The following is a 20,379-nucleotide window of genomic DNA, read 5'->3' as shown; positions in this document are numbered from 1 at the left end:
GTTGAATCAGAACTGAAGCGAGAGTATGCTATTTGAACTTTCATGTCCAATGATTCTGAAATTTGGACGTTTTGTGGTAGTTTTAGTCACAGAATTTGGAAGCAAATTTCAACGTGAATTTGTTGTATATATTTAATGTGTAAAGTAGAATTAATTTTTGTCCTTAATCATTTCTTTGGGCAATTGAAACAGCCAACATCCGCCCATACCTTATTACCTGTAAATGGAGTGGGTTAATGGGCTATTGGAGGGCATTTAAGAGTTTATTTTTGTATGTCTGTGGTCATACTTGGGCTAGATGAAAGATTTCCACCATTGCCCTTAGTATAATCTGCAGATGACTGATTAAATAACTAACTATAAAATACTGTCAATACCAAGCGCTAGATTTCTAAAATTTCAGAATATTAACTGTACAAATGCCACAGTATTCCTGGTTGAACTTGCACTCTGATCTCCACATTGTTAGCGCAGCAGTGTGGGTTATCAGTTTAACTGCTGGACCACCTCCATACCCAATGGAACTGACTCCATATTTAAGTGATTATGATTTATCCTAGGATATACAACTTTAATTGCATAATCCGATTTGCTTAGATGTTCAATTTAAATATTTTGGGTGGAACTTGAGTGAATTTCACAGCCTCTTAAGAGAACTTGCCAAAATTTGTATTTTATTTTCTTTCAGGAAATTATGGTTGGTCCTCAGTATCAAGCTCCAATTCCACCTTTTATTAGTAAATATAGGCAAAACGAAAAAGGTAAGAATGGGAGGCATTGTGGGTTCCGTCCATATTTGCATTTTTGGTAAATTATTTTCTTGGTTCTCTTGACCTTCAAATACTTCATACCGTCGATTGATGTGGATGAAAATATTGTTTAGTTATAATATCGAAAATTAAGACCAGGAGCAAGCTTTTGGCCCTCCAAGCATGCTCTGCTATTCAATACAATTATAGCTAATCTTGTTTCTGTTTGGATCCCCTTACTCCTAAATGCCTTTCATATCTGGAAATCTATCCATCTGGAAATCTATCCAACTGGACTTGCTCAGCCTTCTATCGGAGAGGATTTAACAAGTTTGCCAACCTCAGAATGAAGAATTCGTTTTTTCTCATTGCAATCTTGAATGTCATGGCCCGTCTGCTGAGACTGTGACCAAACAGCCACAGAAAACATCCTTCCTGCATTGAGCCTGTTCAGTCCTGTCAGAATGAGATCTCAGCTCATTCGTCCAAACTCCAGTGAGTGCCACCTGGCCATCCCTGTCTCCTCTCAGTTTCACCAACCCAAGAATCATTCAGGGGAACCGTTGTTACATTCCCTCTCTGGCAGGTATACCCTTTCTTGGGCATGAAGCCCAAAACGCCACGGGATACTCTAGATGTGATCTGCATAATTGTAGCAAAGCCTCCTTATTCCACAACTCAATCCTCTCATAATGCAGGACAAATTTATTTTGCGGGCCAAATATCAACTGCTTGCTGCATATGCATGTGTAATTTATGTAACTGGTGTGCAATGACACCCAGATCTATTTACTCTTCAACTTCCCCTTCTTAAACAATCTTTTTAGCCTCTTTGCTGAATTCTAAGCTGCTCCCAATCTTCAAGCTAGTTGTTTCTGCTAATATTTGTTGTCTCCTATCTGAATCCAAAGCTGCTGTATCCTTAATTTCCTTCGGTAAACCATGTTTTTAAAACTTACTATTGTACTGGACAGGAATAAAAACTTGCGATAAATCATTTGTACTTTCTTAAAATTGTATCTACTGTCAATGCATTTATCAAAGTTTCCCCAATCTATCGCGGTCAATTTAAGATCGGAGAAACTAAAAATCCACGCACTCGTTGAATGAATAGATACGTTGCATCTATGAAAACTATTTTGTCTTGGCTCTGTTGCCATATTAGTACGTGTTAGTGGTGTTAATTAATTTTTAGATCTTCCAATTGCTCTTGTAGTAGTCTATGGTGGAGTGTTGATTTTAGAGTATCATTCTGATTTGATTTTATGGGCCTTTTTTATGTTTCGGGAACTAAGGAGCATACTTAAGAAAGAAATCAGGAGACTAAAAGGGGGACCGGAGTTAGATCTGGCAGATAATATTACGGAAAAGGAGATTATACAGACAAAGTGATTTTATACTTGAAACCTTCAGACGTTCTGAATGAATTTGTATTTGTAGTGCATTTAAAATTTAATGCTGTCAAAGATGTCACAGGCACTCTGGGAGAGTAGTTCAACCTGATTTTGGCATCTGATCTTTGTCCAAAGTTGTATAATTCCATCTTTTTAAATGTGACCATTTTTAGTGACTGTTCAACAGCAAAACCTCCCCAAAATTCCATCATAGACTCATCCTTGAGAAATCTGCTAGTTTCCAAATAGCGTAATGTTTCTGCACATGGTGACAGTATCATGCCACCCATGTTCGTGGCTGTGTTCATGCTTGGATGGAATTCAGACTAATCTGATTGTAGACAAGATATCAATTGACTGTTCAAAAAGAGGTTTTTTTTTTTTTTACAAGTTGGTCATTTATTGTAACTGAACAGCAATCATCCTAGGAATTAACAAATTCTGTGAATGTTTCTTTGATCTTCACCATTCCTGCTGAGCTAATTTGGCTGCCTGTCAAAATTCAAAGTGGAACATGTTGAAAATGTGAAAAAAACAAATTGCTGGGAATACTGATTAGGCCAGTCAGCCAGGCCAATCTGTAGAGAGAAACAAGTTAGCTTTTCAGTTTAAGGCCTTTTTCAGAAATGGTTGCACTGTTTGTCATTAATGCAATTACTACATTTTACAAAAAATGCACTGAATCTAAAACACAGGAATATTGGGATGTAAAAGGTGCTAGAACCATGCGTGTTTTATTAGTTAATTTTGCATACTTTTGAGGTATCTTTTTTTTTTTAATTTCCTTAGTGTTTAGTTAGACTCTATTGGTAGTTAGACTCCTTACTTAGATTCTACTGGTAGTGGTCAATTTTTTAATGATTGTTATTTGGTATATTTAAATTCGTGCCTTTGTTCTCTCTTTCACACTTACAGTTTATGATAATGAAGACCAGTTGTTATGGGACCCCTACGTTCTCCCAGAAAGACGAGTGGAAGAGTATCTGTACAAGGCAGTAAAGAGATCGAGAGAGGAGAAAATGACAGAAACCTTGCCTGAAGGAATACTTGTGAAAGATAGTGAACAGGTGACTATCATGTCTACACAGATTACCTTCTATATTAAAGTTGAGCACTTTTCCATATGCTCCTTTCGATTGGCAATCCAAGTTTCATGTGGATGTGATGACCTCCAAAATCTAAATTGTACTTTAATAAATTAATCCCTTGGAAAATTCCATGACAAGAATAATTTGAGGATAACATGCAAAAAGGGGTTTCTTCTTAACATTTGGCTCTACTTTTGGTCTACTTTGGTTGACACTCAATTTATGTGTGAGGACTTGGAAGAATGCTCATCATCAATAGGAACATTGTGAAACCAATGTGGTTTGGGAACGGCTCTGCCCAAGACGGCAAGACATTCCAGAGGGTTGTGGACGTAGCTGAGTTCACCACACAGACTAGACTTTCCAGCATTGACTCTATCTACACTTCAAGCTGCCTCGGAAAAGCAGCCAACATAAAGACTTGTCCCACGCCGGTCATTCCTCCTTCCTGCTCCTGTCCGGCAGATGGTACAGAAACTTGAAAGTGCAAACCACGTGACTCGGGAACAGCTTCTTCCCCTCTGTTATCAGGCTTCTGAGTGGTCCTTCCGTAACTGAGGGTACTATTCGATTCAACTCTACCTCATTGTGGACATTGGACTTTGTCTCAGGAACTGAATGAAGGTATCTATGTATGATATGTCTGATCTGATGGAAAACATGCAAAAGAAAGCTTTTCATTGTTTTTCAGTACTTGTGACTAGAATAAGCTTAAATCATATTAGAATGGGCTATGTTGATGTAATGGACACTTTGTAGGTTGTGGCTTTAATTGATAGCATTGTTGAGGGCTACTGGTTCCTGGCTCACTTCATTGTGGAGAGAGCATTTAGTTTGCTGCATCCCGATGTGTGACCTGAAAACATTACTACAATGCCATAGATATATACCTTAGCTTTTAAAGCCAGCATCTGAGTTGCCATTTGTTCCTGATCCTCCTTCCCACTCGTCTTGATGTTCATACTGCTTTCTGATTTTGTTTTAGAAATTTTCTTTTTTTTTTTCTTGAAGATATAAAAATAATTTTGGTAGAAGTTTCATGTTTTGTTTATGTTACCTTCCTGGTACTTTTGCAGAATGTAGTGCTGCTGTTTCACAAATCAATTTTCTATCTCTGTTTAACTCCATAGGCTTTGTATGAGCTGGTAAAATGTAACTTTAATGCCGAAGAAGCTCTCAGAAGACTAAGATTCAACGTCAAAGTGGTGCAAGGTATGTATCTATTTTTTGTTTTGAATGCCTTGCTATCCACCATTATTACATAGCTATTCAATAGAAAATGAGTGCAGGAGTAGGCCATTCGGCCCTTCGAGCCAGCACCGCCATTCAATGTCATCATGGCTGATCATCCCCAATCAATGCCCCGTTCCTGCCTTCTCCCCATATGCCCTGACTCCGCTATTTTTAAGAGCCCGATTTAGCTCTCTTGAAAGCATCCAGAGAACATGCCTCCATGAGGCAGAGAATTCCACAGACTCGCCACTTTCTATGAGAAAAAGTGTTTCCTCGTCTCTGTTCTAAATGTCTTACTCCTTATTCTTGAACTGTGGCCCCTGGTTCTGGACTCAGCCCAACATCGGGAACACGTTTCCTGCCTCTAGCACGTCCAAACCCTTAACAATCTTATATGTTTCAATGAGATCCCCTCTCACCCTTCTAAACTCCAGTGTGTACATGCCCAGCTGTTCCATTCTCACAGCATATGACAGTCCCGCCATCCTGGAAATTAAACTTGTAAACCTACGCTGCACTCCCTCAATAACACAAATGTCCTTCCTCAAATTAGGGGACCAAAACTGCACACAATACTCCAGTTGTGGTCTCACCACGGCTCTGTACAACTGCAGAAGGACCACTTTGCTCCTATATTCGATTCCTCTTGTTATAAAGCCCAACATGCCATTCGCTTTCTTCACTACCTGCTGTACCTGCATGCTTACTTTCATAGACTGATGTACAAGGACCCCCAGATCCCATTGTACTTCCCCTTTTCCCAACTTGACGCCATTTAGATAGCAATCTGCCTTCCTGTTTTTGCTACCAAAGTGGATAACCTCACATTTATCCGCATTGAACTTCATCTGCCATGCATCTGCCCACTCCCCAACCTGTCCAAGTCACCCTGCATTCTCATAGCATCATCCTCACAGTTCACATTGCCACCCAGCTTTGTGTCTATTCAGGTTAAGATGAGACCTTTACCACCAGTATCTTCCATTTGCCAACAATTTTTATGCTAATTGTATTAAAGCAATATGAAGAATTGAGCAATTTGGACAATTCCAAGCTGCATTTTCTTGAGTCTGAAGAAGGGTCTCGACCCGAAACGTCACCCATTCCTTCTCTCCAGAGATGCTGCCTGTCCTACTGAGTTACACCAGTTTTTGTCTATCTTAATTATAATAGAATTGGCTTTATGCTGTTATAACTTGCTGAAGCCTAACATCAGACTATAAAGTAACAAGTTTTGCTACCAAGGGTAAATCTGTGATAACTGCAACATAACTGCTCCTGTACAACTTTGGTTGCAAATGTTTTAACCATGTTCTGCAAATCGTGCAATTTCCATTCTACATTGATAAGGTGCCTTTTTTTTGTACATGCAGATGAATTGTGTGCCTGGAGTGAAGAGGAATGCAGGAACTTTGAACATGGCCTTCGTGTTCACGGGAAAAACTTCCACCTCATACAGGCAAATAAGGTAAAATGAAATGGAAAAAGTTGTGCAGGTGATGGATGTATAAAAATTAAAACAAAACTTTATGGAAATTGTACTACAGTTCAGTCACCATTGCCATCAAGGCGAATAAAGGGCCAGGTTGGAGGACGCTATCGGCACAATGACACAGAAGGTAATGCTTGATGATGTGGATGGAAACCAAAATACCTCGAGAAACGTGCAGTCACAGAAAAAATGGGCAAAGTCCGCATAACATCGGAGGTTAGGAAGTGCTAGTTGATCATCAATTGAATCCTGCAAACTTCAAGTATAGTTTGGTGGTGGAAAAATCAGTGCAGTCGGTGAGAGAATGGTGCATTTTAAGAAGTCAAATTGAGGTAGGACGGACAGTAATTTGTAAGGCACTAATGTTGATGAACGGAGCTTTGAGGTTCAAGTTCATAGTGCCATAAAAGGGACGACATATGCAGAAAGGGTGGTGAACAAGGCATATGGTATGCTTGCCTTCATAGGTTGGGGCATAGAATATAAAAGTTGGGAGGTTGCACTGCAGCTTTACTAAACACTGGTTAGACAACACTTGGAATATTGTGTGCAGTTCCAGTCGTCATACTATATGAATGATGCCATTGCACTGCAAAGAGTGCAGAGGAGATACACTGGGATATTGCCTGGGTAAGATGACTGTAGATATGGGGAGAAATTGGATAGGCTGGGCTTGTTTTCCCTGGAATGAAGGAGGATGAGGTAAGATCTGATAGAACTATATATTATACTATAGGGTAGGTAGTCTAAATATGTTTCCCATAGTAGGGGTATCAAGAAGGGATGAAGGAGTTTTTAAGTGGCTTTGAGGGGAAAGATTTTCGATTGATATCTGGAATTTGCTGTCATAGAAGGTAATAGATTAGCATCAACATGGTGGGTTGTGCTGAATAGGTTATACAGAATAGGTGAGGATATGGGATTGTTCTGAGAGGAAGCGTAGACATGGGTTGAATGGCCTTGTTCTGTGGTAAAGATGAAAGGTTTGCCCCAAATTGCAATGCTCGAGCAATTTGGCTTATGTGGAAACGAATGGACAAAGGCAGAATATTACATGTTTAAGGATTCTTGTATAAAGAAATATTGGAAATGCTCCAGACGCATCTCACTCTTTTCAGAGATGATAATATCTTAGGCCAATGACTTCTCAGTCTTGGTTCAATTTATTTGTTGTATATTGGATTGGATTTTGTCAACCTTACAGACTGATTGACGTTCTGCAAATTAGTCACCCAGTTGATGTTTAGTTTCTCCAATGATGGGGGAAGTATTACTGTGAGCATCAAATGTAATGCTCAAAAATGGAAGTGCAAGTAAATTGCTTCACCTAAAAGGAGTTTGTGGGTGGTTTAGTTTAGAGATACAAAGTCGAAACAGGCCCTTGTCCACACTGCCCAACGATCACCAAAACGTTAGTTCTATCCTACACATTAGGGGCAATTTAAAGAAGCCAGGTAACCTAAAAAAGCCTGCACATCTTTGGAATGTGGGTGGAAACCAGAGCACCAGGAGAAAACCCACACGGTCACAGAGAGAATGTACAGTCAGCACCTGTCGTCAAGATCGAACCCGGGTCTCTGGGCACTGTAAGGCAGCAACTCTACCACTGTGCTGCCCTGTCCTTGGATGATAGAAAGGGAAAAAAATAATGAGGCTGGTGTGGCATCACCTGCAGTTGTGTGGGAAATACCTCAATAAGGGGAGAGATTAGTGGAAATGGCCAAACTAAATTGTGGCAAAAGGGATCCTTCACTAACCTGAAAACAGAGAGGATGAATGTAAATAGTGGTCTAATCTTTTTGGCTGAAATTAGAGGATGATCTGTTGATCAGTTGAATATGGAAGCTGAGGGTGAAAGGTGAGGATTGAGGTAACCATTTTCTTGTGTTTATCACAACTACACAACTATGATGAAAGACTGGAACGACTGGGCTTGTATTCATTGGATACTAGAAGGATGAGAGGGGATCTTATAGAAACATATTAAAATTTTAAGGGATTGGACACACTAGATGCAGGAAACATGTTCGCGACATTGAGGGAGTCCAGAACCAGGGGCCACAGTTTAAGAATAAGGGGTAGGCCATTTAGAACTGAGATGAGGAAAAACTTTTTCTCCCGGAGAGTTGTGAATTTGGGGAATTCTCTGCCTCAGAAGGCAGTGGAGGCCGATTCCATGGATGCATTAAAAAAAGATAGAGCTCTTAGGGCTAGCGGAATTGAGGGATATGGGGAGAAGGCAGGAACGGGGTACTGATTGTGGATGATTTAGCACTGGTAGAACAATGCCTCAACTTCCATCTGGGCACATTAGTTTAGATACAGCATGGAAACGGGCCCACTGAGTCCGTCCTGAACATCGATCACGCTAGTTCCATGTTATCCCACTTTTGCATCCACTCCCTGCACTAGGAGCAATTTTCAACAGCCTACAAACCTATTAACCATCTTTTGGAGGTGGGAGGAAGCCAGGGCACACAGAGAAAACCCACACGGTCACCGAGAGAACATGCAAACTCCATAGAGATTGCACCCATGGTCAGGATTGAATCTGGATCTCTGGCGCTGAGGGAGAGCAGCTCGACCAGCTATGCCACCCTAATTGCAGCCAACAAGGCGTAATATAATTTAACCATATTTTCTCTCTCCATAGATAATGCTGGATAATTCCACAGCAATTTGTTAGTCCTTTTCCATCGCAAACTGCTGGTATTCAAAGTGATAGTTACCTTGACAACTTCCTTTGCAACTAGTCACTGACATTTCCTCTGCTCGCCACCGCTGCCATTTTCTGCAATTTAAAATGTTATTCTTTTCCCACTTTGTCCTGTATCAAAACTGGAAATATTGACCTGAAGGATTGACTCTGTTTCCCCATCCACGGATGAAACCTGATTTGCTGAGTTCTTCCAACATTTCTTTTTGTCGTTTCTTAACAATGTGTGGACCCTGGTGTACAAATTTCAATGGTTGCAGATACCTGAAATTCCTAAATACAGCAAACAAAAAATCGTTAAGGATAAAAGGAATTGGTCAAATAGTCGGATGTAGTCAAGAGAGTAAACGGTGCTTTGTTGTCATGTACTGGCAAGGAACAATTATATTCTTGCTTGAAGAAGCTTAATAGACTCCATAAATGCAATAATACACAAATATATAATAATCAAGTATACAATAAATTAATAACTGCAATATTAGCTAACCATGATAGTGCAAAACCAAATTCCATAGTACAACCAAAGAGAGTCCATAGAAAATTGTAGTTGCTAAGATGGTGGTTAGTTGTTGTGCAGTGTTCAAGAGCCTGATGGTTGCTGGGATTAAGATCTTCTTGAACCAAGTGGTCACCGTTTTCAGGCTCTTTGTACCACCTCGCCGATGGTAGAGACAAGATGAGAGTGTGGTCCAGGCGGTGTATAATTACACTATTGGGTAATATTTAACGGGTGAAATGCAGAGTCACCAATAATGGTGGGAAGAATGAAGAGAGCCAATATAAAACAAATTTGATGGTACAGAAATCGTATATGGTGGTAATGTAGATAATCAAATCATTGAAGGTATGGAAAACATTTATTTTCAAATGGTGCCTTGTGACAGAAAGAATATTTTCATAAATTTGTGCATTTGCTCTGGCTCTTATATTCTGCAATGTTTTTGAACGCTGCGTGACTAGGTACGAACCCGTTCCGTGGGAGAGTGTGTAGCATATTATTACATGTGGAAGAAATCCGACCGTTACGACTATTTCGCCCAGCAAACAAAATTTGGAAAGAAGAAGTATAGCCTTCACCCAGGTGTCTTGTGAGTATTATTTGGATATTTTATTTCAACAAACCATTTTTACCGTTTTTATTTAAAAAAAATAATTTGACTGTTAAAGGACATTGACGTTGGCAAGGTCAAATTCTCATTCGTTTATAGATGCAATCTAGACTACCTGATTTGGGTGTTCACTGAACCTTGGGGATTATTTAAACTCTAGTTCAAAATAGGAATCTTGTTTGCCCTTTTGAAATGTTGAGAGCTGAAAATTTTCTATTTATCTTTACTTTAATATTCTGCATTAAAATTGGGTCTCATTTCTCATCTTGCAATTTTCTTCCCCTCTTGAAAGAGATTACATGGACCAGGATTTGGATGGTATTGAGAGTGAAAGTTGCAGCCGAGCTCCAAGCTCTCCACCCATCTCCTCCACGACCAGCAGACTAGACTCTGAGCAGGAGTCTATGCTTCACAACTCAGGTAATCCCACTGCCCTGCAGTAGTTTTTTTTTAAAGTTCTAAATACAATTATTTATCATGCCGAGATTTTGGTGAACTTTGGAATACAGTTATTGACTTGAGAATTATGTATTTTTACTGTTTATTGTTAGTTTTAATGTACAGTGCATTGAGAAAGTATTCAGACCCCTTCACTTTTTCCACATTTTGTTACATTACAGCCTTATTCTAAAATTGGTTACAGTCATTTTTTTTTATCATCAATCTACGCACAATACCTCATTAATATAAAAGCGAAAACAGGTGTTTAGTAATTATTGCAAAATAATTAAAAATAAATAACTGAAATATCACATTTACGTAAGTATTCAGACCCTTTGCTGTGACTCCCAAAATTGAGCTTTGGTGCATCGTGTTTCCATTGATTATCCTTGAGATGTTTCTACAACTTGATTGGAGTCCACAAGTAGTAAATTAAGTTGATTGTACATGATTTGGAAAGGCACACACCTGTCTATATAAGGTCCCACAGTTGACAGTGCATGTCAGAGCAAAAAACAAGCCATGAAGACGAAGGAATTGTCTGTAGACCTCCGAGACAGGATTGTGTTGAGACACAGATCTGGGGAAGGGTATAAAACATTTTTTGGAGCATTGCAGGTCCAGAAGAGCACGGTGGCCTCCGTCATTCATAAATAGAACTTTGAAACCACCAGGACTCGTCATAGAGCCTGGCCAAACTGAGCAATCGGGGGAGAAGGGTCTTAATAGAGACTTACTAACATATTCAGGGAGGTGACCAAGAACCCGATGGTCACTCTGACAGAGCTCCAGAGTTCCTCTGTGGAGATGGGAGAAACTTCCAGAAGGACAACTATATCTGCAGCACTCCACCAATCAGGCCTTTATTGTAGAGTGGCCAGACAGAAGCCACTCCTCAGTTAAAGGCACATGACAGCCCGCTTGGAGTTTGCCAAAAGGCACCTAAACAAGATTCCCTGGCCTGATGAAACCAAGATTGAACTCTGGCCTGAATGCCAAGTGTCACGTCTGAAGGAAAACAGGCACCGCTCATCACCTGGCCAATACCATATCTACGGTGAAGCATGGTGGTGGCAGCATCATGCTGTAGGGATGTTTTTCAGCGGTAGGAACTGGGAGACCAGTCAGGATCGAGGTAAAGATGAACGGAGCAAAGTATAGAGAGATCCTTGATGAAAACCTGCTCCAGAGCGTTCAGGACCTCGGACTGGAGCAGACGTTCACCTTCCTACAGGACAACGACCCAAAGCTCGCGTCCAAGACAACGCAGGAGTGGCTTTGTGACAAGTCTGTGAATGTCAGTAAGTGGCCCGGCCAGAGCCCGGACTTGAACCCGATCGAACATCTCTGGAGGGACCTGAAAATAGCTGTGCATCAACACTCCCCATCCAACCTGAGAGAGCTTGAGAGGATCTGCAGAGAAGAATGGGATAAATTACCCAAATACAGGTGTGCCAAGCTTGTAGCGTCATACCCAAGAAGACTTGAGGTTGTAATCACTGCCAAAGGTGCCTCAATAAAGTACTGAGTAAAGGGTCTGAATACTTATGTAAATGTGATATTTCAGTTATTTATTTTTAATTATTTTGCAAAAATTTCTAAACACCTGTTTTCACTTTTTTATTGTGGGCTATTGTGTGTAGATTGCTGATAAAAAAAAAAGAATTTAATCCATTTTGGAATAAGGCTGTAACGTAACAAAATGTGGAAAAAGTGAAGGGGTCTGAATACTTTCTGAATGCACTGTAATAGGTCACAATGGTAATAGTGTGCCGTCGTCCTTTGAGCAATGAAATTCTAGCTGCAGCTTTACAGGCATATTAAATGCAACAACACAAGAAGTCAAATCACAACAAATCATCAGTTATGCTAGGTAAACCAGAGCATAAAAGTGCAAGGCAAAGAACGTATTGCTAGGCAAAGTAGTACGACGTCCATTGTAGTTTGGAGCTGAGGTACAGTGGATGTTCGGGTTGTGTAGGGTGGTTCAAAAGCCTGAGGTTTGATGGAAAGAAACTGTTCCTGAACCTGTAGGTAATGGTTTATGGGTCCCACCTTCCCAATGGTAGCAGCGAGATGCGAGAACGACCAGAGTGGTGCTGGCCTTTGATAATATTAGCTTCCTCCATGGGTAGCGTTTCCTGTAGATTACTTCAACTGGTGGTAGACTGGGCAATGTCCAACTTTCCGCAGCCTCTTTTGTCATTGGGCTATTGAATTATCAAACACCCCATGATACAACCACCCAGTATGCTCCCCGCCATACATGTTGAATCTCCTCTACATTTTGAGGGAGTGGAGATCTTGATGAGCTTTCTTTGTGATTGCATCAATGTGCTGAACAGATCATCAGAAATGTCCACGCCCAGGAATTTGAAGCTGTTGACTCTCACTAATGCCATCTTACCAATGAAAGCAGGTTCATGGTCCCTTAGGTTTTCTTTCCTCGGGTCAACAATCCATTCCTTGGTCTTGAGAGCAAAATTGTTCTTCTAATTTCATCTCAAAAGTCCTGAACATTACAACCAACTTATTGCTACTCGTGTACAAAATCCTGATGCTTTAATCCAGTATAACTTCAGATTTTTTTTCCTGAGATGTAGCTAAGTTTTTCTTGTAAAAACATTGGCCAGGGCACAAAGTTGCTCCCAGTTTACAATTTTTGCTTGTCGAATAGGTGTCCTAGATTTGGATTTGCATTGTGTTGTTTTCACCCCGTGGGTAATTACAATATTTATTATCTTGAAGGGGTATATGTTCACACAAAGGGTGGTGGGTGTATGGAACAAGCTGCCAGAGGAGGCTGGGGCTATCCCAACATTTAAGAAGCAGTTAGACAGGTTTGGTGAGATATGGACCAAACGGAGGAAGGTGGGACTGGTGTAGCTGAGACGTGTTGGTCGGTGTCGGCAAGTTGGGCCAAAGGGCCTGTTTCCACACTGGATCACTCTATGACTCTCTAAGTTGGTAAAAATAAATTTGTCATGGATATCAATTGTGCATTAGGTCAAGTTATGACCTGCTTGTAATCCCATCTTTATGCACACATTTTATTACAGAGCAGCAAGATGTGGAACTTGCAGTTTGCACCATGAATAATAACAGCCAGATGTTTGAGTATTGCAATCCTGAAGTGAACGGACCTGAAACGAATTGTTCTATGGATCCAATCTGTGGCCAAGGAAGAATTACCCCCACACGTGACTGTGATGCTGTTACTTTAAGTCAAGCAGAATCTGGGTTTTTCCAGCTGGAACTGGATCAAGTCATTCTGGACAGGCCAGCATTGGAGATGTCCACAAAAAAGTTGAAGATGGATTTCTCACTGCCTAAATCGTTTAATGACGGGCTGCCTGACAATCCCAGTAACGTGGTTTTTGAAAACCACACTTCCCACATTGCTCAAGCAAAAATGTCTGTGGCCGTGACGGATTTCGGAAGTATTGATGTTGGGGACGTGAACAGTTTGCTCAATGCTCATACATTGCACCACTCTGCAACTATTCAGTCGGAATCTTTATCTCAGTGAGAGCGAGGCATCTCACAGAATATTTTATTTATATTTTACTTTAAAAGTTACTGAAAACTATTTTTTGGCATGACATCAGTGATGTCTTATATTTATTTACAGTGCATATTTGTTTCTCAAGAGAAGGAACCATTTATTTTTGGGCCCAGGTACATGAATGGGATCTAATCCTTTGGATGTCACATGGAGGAGACTTTCCCCACATTTTTACAGATCAAAACCTTTTCACCTGTTCAGTTTTTGTATTCACCTTGTCAGTAAAATTGGATTCATAATGTTATCACCGACAAATCTCATTCATGACAACTATTCTAGTCATAAACATTTTTTTTATTGTGCATGGTGTTTAACGTCTAATGTTAGTCATTTGCTACATCTCAAGAAATTAATCAGTGTTCTTTTTTGGATAAAGACGTGTGCATTTTGTGTGACAGATTTTTTTAGTAGTAGCTTGATTAACCAAGCCATCTGCAAGGAGCTACTTTCATGACTTTAAAAAAAAAAGAAAATGAAATAGTTGTTCCTTTGGTTTGGGCAAATGTGAGCTGATTGACTGGAGTAAATCCCATTCCCTGTCAACTGTTTAACTATCTCCCATTTGGATTTAACTGTTTTGGATGAGCCCACCTTAAACTATTCCAAGCTGATACAGAACAGTGGCCTGGGTGGCTGAGAGTGTACCTAATATTCATTGATTCACTACAACCAGTATAGTACTAGGGATTGATGAATCTGAGTCCCAGGGACTCCATATACCAAACTGTGAACTAGTTGCTGTATGGACTTTATGCCACTAGATGATGGTTTCTGGTAATACTTTACTGTACATCTAGTGTTAATAAAGGGCACTCACTGCATGGACCAGAGACAATTTGTATTTCAATGAACGTGAGGGTTGCAGAAGTTTGCTTTTTTTTCTAAACTAAAGCTGGCAAGTAAGATAAGCAACTGAACCCCACATTAAATAAAAGTGCAATTCCTGTTGGATAGCTGCTAAGTCTCTTTAAAAAATTTTAAAAAAAGAAAAAAAAAGCCAGTATATTTTCCCAGGCATTCTTGCCATGGTCCAATTGGAATGCATTCACTGGTTGTTTCCACCTTGCTGCTGCCCTGTTACCTGGCCATTAAGTTAAGCATTTAGAACTGCCTTTATTTTTGAAATGCTCTTCGTTTAAAGCACATGCCGATTTTGCATATCAGAAAGACGAGCTGTCAGTACATCGATACAATTGACAATTGATGATGATTAACCTGGCCTGCATTGTGATTGGAATCCTCCTCCATCAAATAAAGTCAAAGCATTTTTAAATTGTAAAACTACAATGTCCTTTGTGGAACACAGAGTGAGGAGTTCTCAGTATTCTGCACTTGAGTTGCATCTTAATTTGGATGGTGCCACCTTGAACAGACAGGTGCTGCAATAAGCTTTACCTTTCAGCATATTTTATAAAACACAACTTTAACAATCTTGCACTGAGAAGGTCTATGCACTCAAATGCTATTAACTTTCTCATACATCACATAATGCTGTGTTAAAACAATTCCTGTCTTGGGGAAACTGGTTTGGTAACTGCATCTATAGAACTGATGGGGACTAAAGCACAAACTTTATGCATTAAAGCCATTTGTGCTGTACTTTGGTTTTTTTTTATAAATGGCACTGAAAATGTTATCAGTCATCAGATCACTTTACCCTCTTCTCCCTGTACCCATTTCAGGCGCTGTGCACTTTTCCTTTTTGTTGATCCAAAGGTCACACTTGATATGAAAGAAACTCTTCAGTGTTAATATGACATTGCTTGCTGTTCAGTATTTTTAGACTAAGAGTTGGAATATAATTTATTTTTTACTTGCAGTTAACAAGCCTATTCAATTCAGATTGAGATGTCTCAATACTCAACAACCTTGATGTTTGCTGTAGATATCTAAGTGAAAGGTTTTCCCTCTTTCTGTAGCTTTTTAAATATATGCTTTACAATCCATTTTAATCAAGGTTTAAAAATTGCTTACTTTGTTTGAATGTCTGTATACCCGTGCTATTGTTAAATGACTTCATGACGACTTCAATGATTAATGCAAACAATAGATCTTTATTCTTTTGGATACTGAACCCTGTGAGGAAAGTGCCTATTAGGTTTGCAGATCATCATTGTTACATTTGTGTATTTTTGTCAATCTTGGCTCGATGGTAGTTCTCTGGGTCAGCGTTCAAACTTAGTTCTCGGGATGAGCACATAACCAGTTAGTGTTGTTTGCTCGAGGTGAAGTCTTTCAGGTAAATTGTTGGACTAGACTTGTGAAAGGTCCCTTCAAACTATACCAAGAAAAATAGTTCTTGGACATTATTTGCCATTATTTAACCATTCACCAGTATCACTAAGACAAATTGCTGGGTCATCTCTTGTGCTTACAAGTAAGATGAACTGACAGTTCAATTTGATGTGGCTTTACTGGAGCCACATTCTGAAATAATTACGTTCTCTCCCTAAGAAAAGATGATGGTGACGTTTGCAATTGCATCAAACGTCAAGAATGTAAATTTTTAAGCCATCTGAAAGGAGCTACTTTCATGACTTTTAAATCTGTAGGTGTTGCAAGATGATAGTCACTCCTTTGAGACCCAATATATGATTGAGTTATATCCATGTCATAACACAACCCCTGTTCGTTGTTAAAAGTTCAGATTTCACAACATAAAAATATTTCCTTTAAACTTGTGCTGCTCTTACAATTGCCTTTTCAAAGTTCATGTCTAACACAGATCATTTATATCCTTGTCTAATATCGAGCGAGGCTCTATTTAAGAAAATCTATCATGTCAATGCCAAAGTATTTTTCAAAGCTTCTACAATGTTATTACTTTTTCTTGATATTACTCCCTGCAAGGAATACACAGTACTAGCAGGATAATTACTCCTACCTGTACATCATCAATTCCATCTTTTATGCTTTGAGCACAATTTCTTTTTTAATGATCTGATAAGAGTGAATCTGGAAGAATGATTCTTTTGTATTCAGTTTCTCCATGCAGAGTAATTCATATTTGCCCAGTTAGTATTAATGTGTTGAACGCACATCGTAACAAGAACCTCGCATTCCTCTAATATTGCTGCCATAATGTGTTTATTGCCAAAAGATAATTTAATGCAAAAAAAAAAAAATTCTTGGAGCAAAATCAAATGTACCAAAGCTCTGTGTATACATTAGGAAAGTATTTAATAAGATCCTCTTGTAGTGAAGAACCATAATCCCCAATATTTACAAATAGCAGTTTACCTTCATAATAACGGGGGGGGGAGGAATGGTGTCCGTTATTGTCAATTGTCCACTATAACACAGTAAGGGGGGTAAATATGTAAAATATTGGAAAAGGTCAATGAACCAAGGACACAAAATACATAATAATTTAAACTTTGACCCCGATACAAATGGATGCCTGAGTAACAACAGATTTTGACCATTATAACCGCAATCTGTTTTTATAAACAGGTCCGTAATAACAAGGGTAAAACGATGGTTAAGATGCTGGATTTTCTTGCAACTTTCAGCATGTTGTTTGGTTACTTCTTTGGGAAGTGTATTTTGAATGGGGGAGGGAACACTAAAACAGAAATCATCCTTGATTATTTGTGTTGTGTTGTTGCAAGCGAATCGACCACTGTCTATACCCTCTGTCTCGAGTTTTGAAATAGTATTGAGAGCAGACAACTACTGACCAAAGCACTCGCAACTGGAAATCAAGGTCAACTTTCTTCCAACATGTCGAATTGCAGGGGGTTTTTTGCTACACAAATCTCATGCAACAGTTGAAAATACTAACAGTCACCTCAAATTATTCCAATGAATTCATACCTGCATGGTTATAAAATGAATGAGTGCAACTTCTTTTTAAAGGTATGACATGGGAATGAGAGTAAGTGAGACCAAATATTATGAACAAGTGAGCAATTTGCATATTTTATCTTTTGTCCAAAGCTTCCATTTTCTATGAAGTGGAGTTTTTATTTACATCCACTGGAGGGCAGCCCTTGTTTAAAGTACCACTGAAGGTCTATTTTCCACCCTGATGGACAAAATCAGCACCATAACTTTTCAAATAGCTTGTCTTTTCAATGTTCTGATCATTGCCCTTTTTAGAAACTTCATTTAATTTTTCTAGATTTTGTGGAGCAACAAGTATGAGTTATTTGGAATAGTTGAGTTACCGATGTACTTTGGTAACAAACATTTTTATAAAGTACATTGGTAAACACTTTTTGGGAATTTTTTACTTTAACAATTGTTTAACACTTTCCTGCTATTTTGTTAGTCGAAACGTGCAGTTTCATTTCAAATTAATAACCCACAAAAATATGATGTTTTTGGTGCTTTACCCTTGAATGTAATGTTTCTTGCTGTCAGATGATGGAGTAGGAATATTATTTCAATGTGCACATTTGACAGCTGTCCAATCTTTAGATTTATTCTTAAAACTACTGAATGGGCAGTCAAGATTTTAATACTCTTGAATTTGCTTAACAATTAGAATATCGAAGTTTGAAGCATTGTTCTGATTTTATTACTTTTCCCCATTTGAGTTTGTTCCCATTCGAGTTGGTTCATAGTTGTCGAAATTATTGAGCATGACATGGCCCTGAAGATAATGATCGCTGGTTGTCCTTGTTCATCGATAGTGCTGTGCTGGCTGTATTATGTTTCTCGCGATATAATTTCTACATGCATTCTGTGTACATTTCTTAACATTTTATCTGCCATTGTGCTATTGCCACCTCCTGTTTTTTACTTGTGCCATAAGTTTCCCTTGTGCATCCGTTAACACGCTCACACTGCAATGAACGGAGTCTGGACTCAAAAAAAATTAATTGGACTTTTATTTAAAACAAGGATCCAATCTTGCAGCAAAATAACAATCGCAATTTCTCCAAGAATTTATTTTTCTGAGAGGACTGGATGGAAAGCAAAATGCAATAGCAGGGAGTGAACATGATTGTATCTTAACGTTAATTTACCCCAGCCCCGAGATATTTGTTATGCAGGTAAGTTCAGAGCTCTATTTTTGCAGCTCAGTCAAGGCAAATCAAATCAATAAATCTGATTAATATTGAGGGGATCTACTGCATCTCACTTAAGAAGAGTTGAACTTGCATGGAGGGTACAGGTAGAGTTGAAAATATATATTCCTGAGTGTCATTGGGCAGAAGCCACCCAAGGAAATGACCAGGTTTGCAAAAAAAGTAGAACTATTAAGTTGGCTTATATTAATTGTCACAAACCTTGCCAAGTTTGCATTTCCAAAGCTAATAATGGATATTTCCACTTACCAAAAGTTTTAATTTTTTTTTAAGTGTCTACAATTGTAGGTGCAATGAATGGATAGAGGCAGCAATAAGTCGTGGTCCCATAATGTATTATACCATAAGAGAGAGTGGGTATTCTATTCATATTGTGTAGTATAACCCCTGAACTATCAGCAGATGTATTTTTGTGAGTTTCCTACGGGAATGTGGAGTTACGATGCAATATTATTCCTATAATACTGTGGCATTGATAATTTCTAATGGTACATAATATACCGGATAGTCGGTTGCTGCATAATATCTGCCAGATGTTTTTGTTGTATAATAACTTGATACTCTGTCATTGGACTGAATTGGAAGATTGAATATAAATGTAGTATGTATATTTGTACATTTTCAGCCATGTATTTTAATCTCTGCAATCCTTTATATACATGTATTTGAACGGTATTGAACCCTTTCACAGACCTGATGAGTTTTTAATAGACTTAATGTCAGCCCAAATGCATCTTGTTCAAATCTACATTGGTTATAAGACAGAAAAGTGGGTAAATTTTTTAGTGATCTTTATGCAGTATACATCATTCAGACTTCTGATGGATTGGGCAAAAGGTGCTTATCAATTCAATAGATTAAAATAACGAAGATGTTCTATTGTAATGGAGATATGAAGAGCAACTTAATTATTTAGTTACAATCATCCTTACCTTTTGTATAATGGAGTCCTAACCAATGTTAATCGGCAATGATGAGAGTGAGGAATTTGGATAAATATTTGCAGTCCAAGTTGTTATAATGTGCTTCAGAACAAAATGTGAGAGGTTACTGATATTTTACAGCATTTTGGGTTATTCTTGGGTAATGTAACCAAGAACACACTGGCCATGCGTTTGCAAAATGTGGTACCTTCTAAAGTGCTACACAATGCACAACTGAATTATTTGAAGGGAAGTGTTTACTTGTAAATGAAACGAAGGAGGTGGTAGTTTTAAAAAATAAATAATTTGTCATGCCGGCTGCTACTATTCAACTTGCTTCTTTGCCTGTGTTCTTTTGTTAGCTCTCCTTAATGCTCAGTCATTGTACATCACAACTTTACTACACAAGGGGTGTACAAACTGAACAAAAACCTGCTCAATCTTTTCTTTGCTTTCTTTCAAGTTACAAAAAAAAATATTTATTTGGATATTTCTGCCAATTTTTCACATCCTTTAGGTGATATATTTAATTTTGTTCACTATTAATTTCAGCTGCTGATTTCAACTTTTTGCACTTGCTCCAGTTTAGTTTAGTTAAATGAACCAAAGATCAAAGCTGGCTGAAAAGTTCAA

General features: G+C 38.8%; 1 protein-coding gene across 2 annotated transcripts in view; it reads left to right on the top strand.

Moving 5' to 3' along the window:
* mier2 (MIER family member 2) overlaps positions 1 to 20,078 on the top strand; it is an 89,648-nt gene extending 69,570 nt beyond the window's left edge. For both annotated transcript variants that reach the window (XM_033046512.1, XM_033046513.1), the window contains exons 7-13: positions 689 to 761; positions 3,059 to 3,210; positions 4,362 to 4,443; positions 5,838 to 5,932; positions 9,633 to 9,760; positions 10,074 to 10,201; positions 13,282 to 20,078. In XM_033046512.1, coding sequence (XP_032902403.1) covers positions 689 to 761; positions 3,059 to 3,210; positions 4,362 to 4,443; positions 5,838 to 5,932; positions 9,633 to 9,760; positions 10,074 to 10,201; positions 13,282 to 13,751 — 1,128 coding nt within the window. In that variant the 3' untranslated portion in view covers positions 13,752 to 20,078. The remainder of the gene's footprint in view (positions 1 to 688; positions 762 to 3,058; positions 3,211 to 4,361; positions 4,444 to 5,837; positions 5,933 to 9,632; positions 9,761 to 10,073; positions 10,202 to 13,281) is intronic.
* Positions 20,079 to 20,379: the final 301 nt, after the last annotated feature.

This window comes from Amblyraja radiata, chromosome 29, assembly GCF_010909765.2.
Source record: "Amblyraja radiata isolate CabotCenter1 chromosome 29, sAmbRad1.1.pri, whole genome shotgun sequence".
Classification (NCBI taxonomy): Eukaryota; Metazoa; Chordata; class Chondrichthyes; order Rajiformes; family Rajidae; genus Amblyraja; species Amblyraja radiata.
Note: the sequence above shows the minus strand (reverse complement) of the source record. Positions and strands in the feature narration are given on the sequence as shown.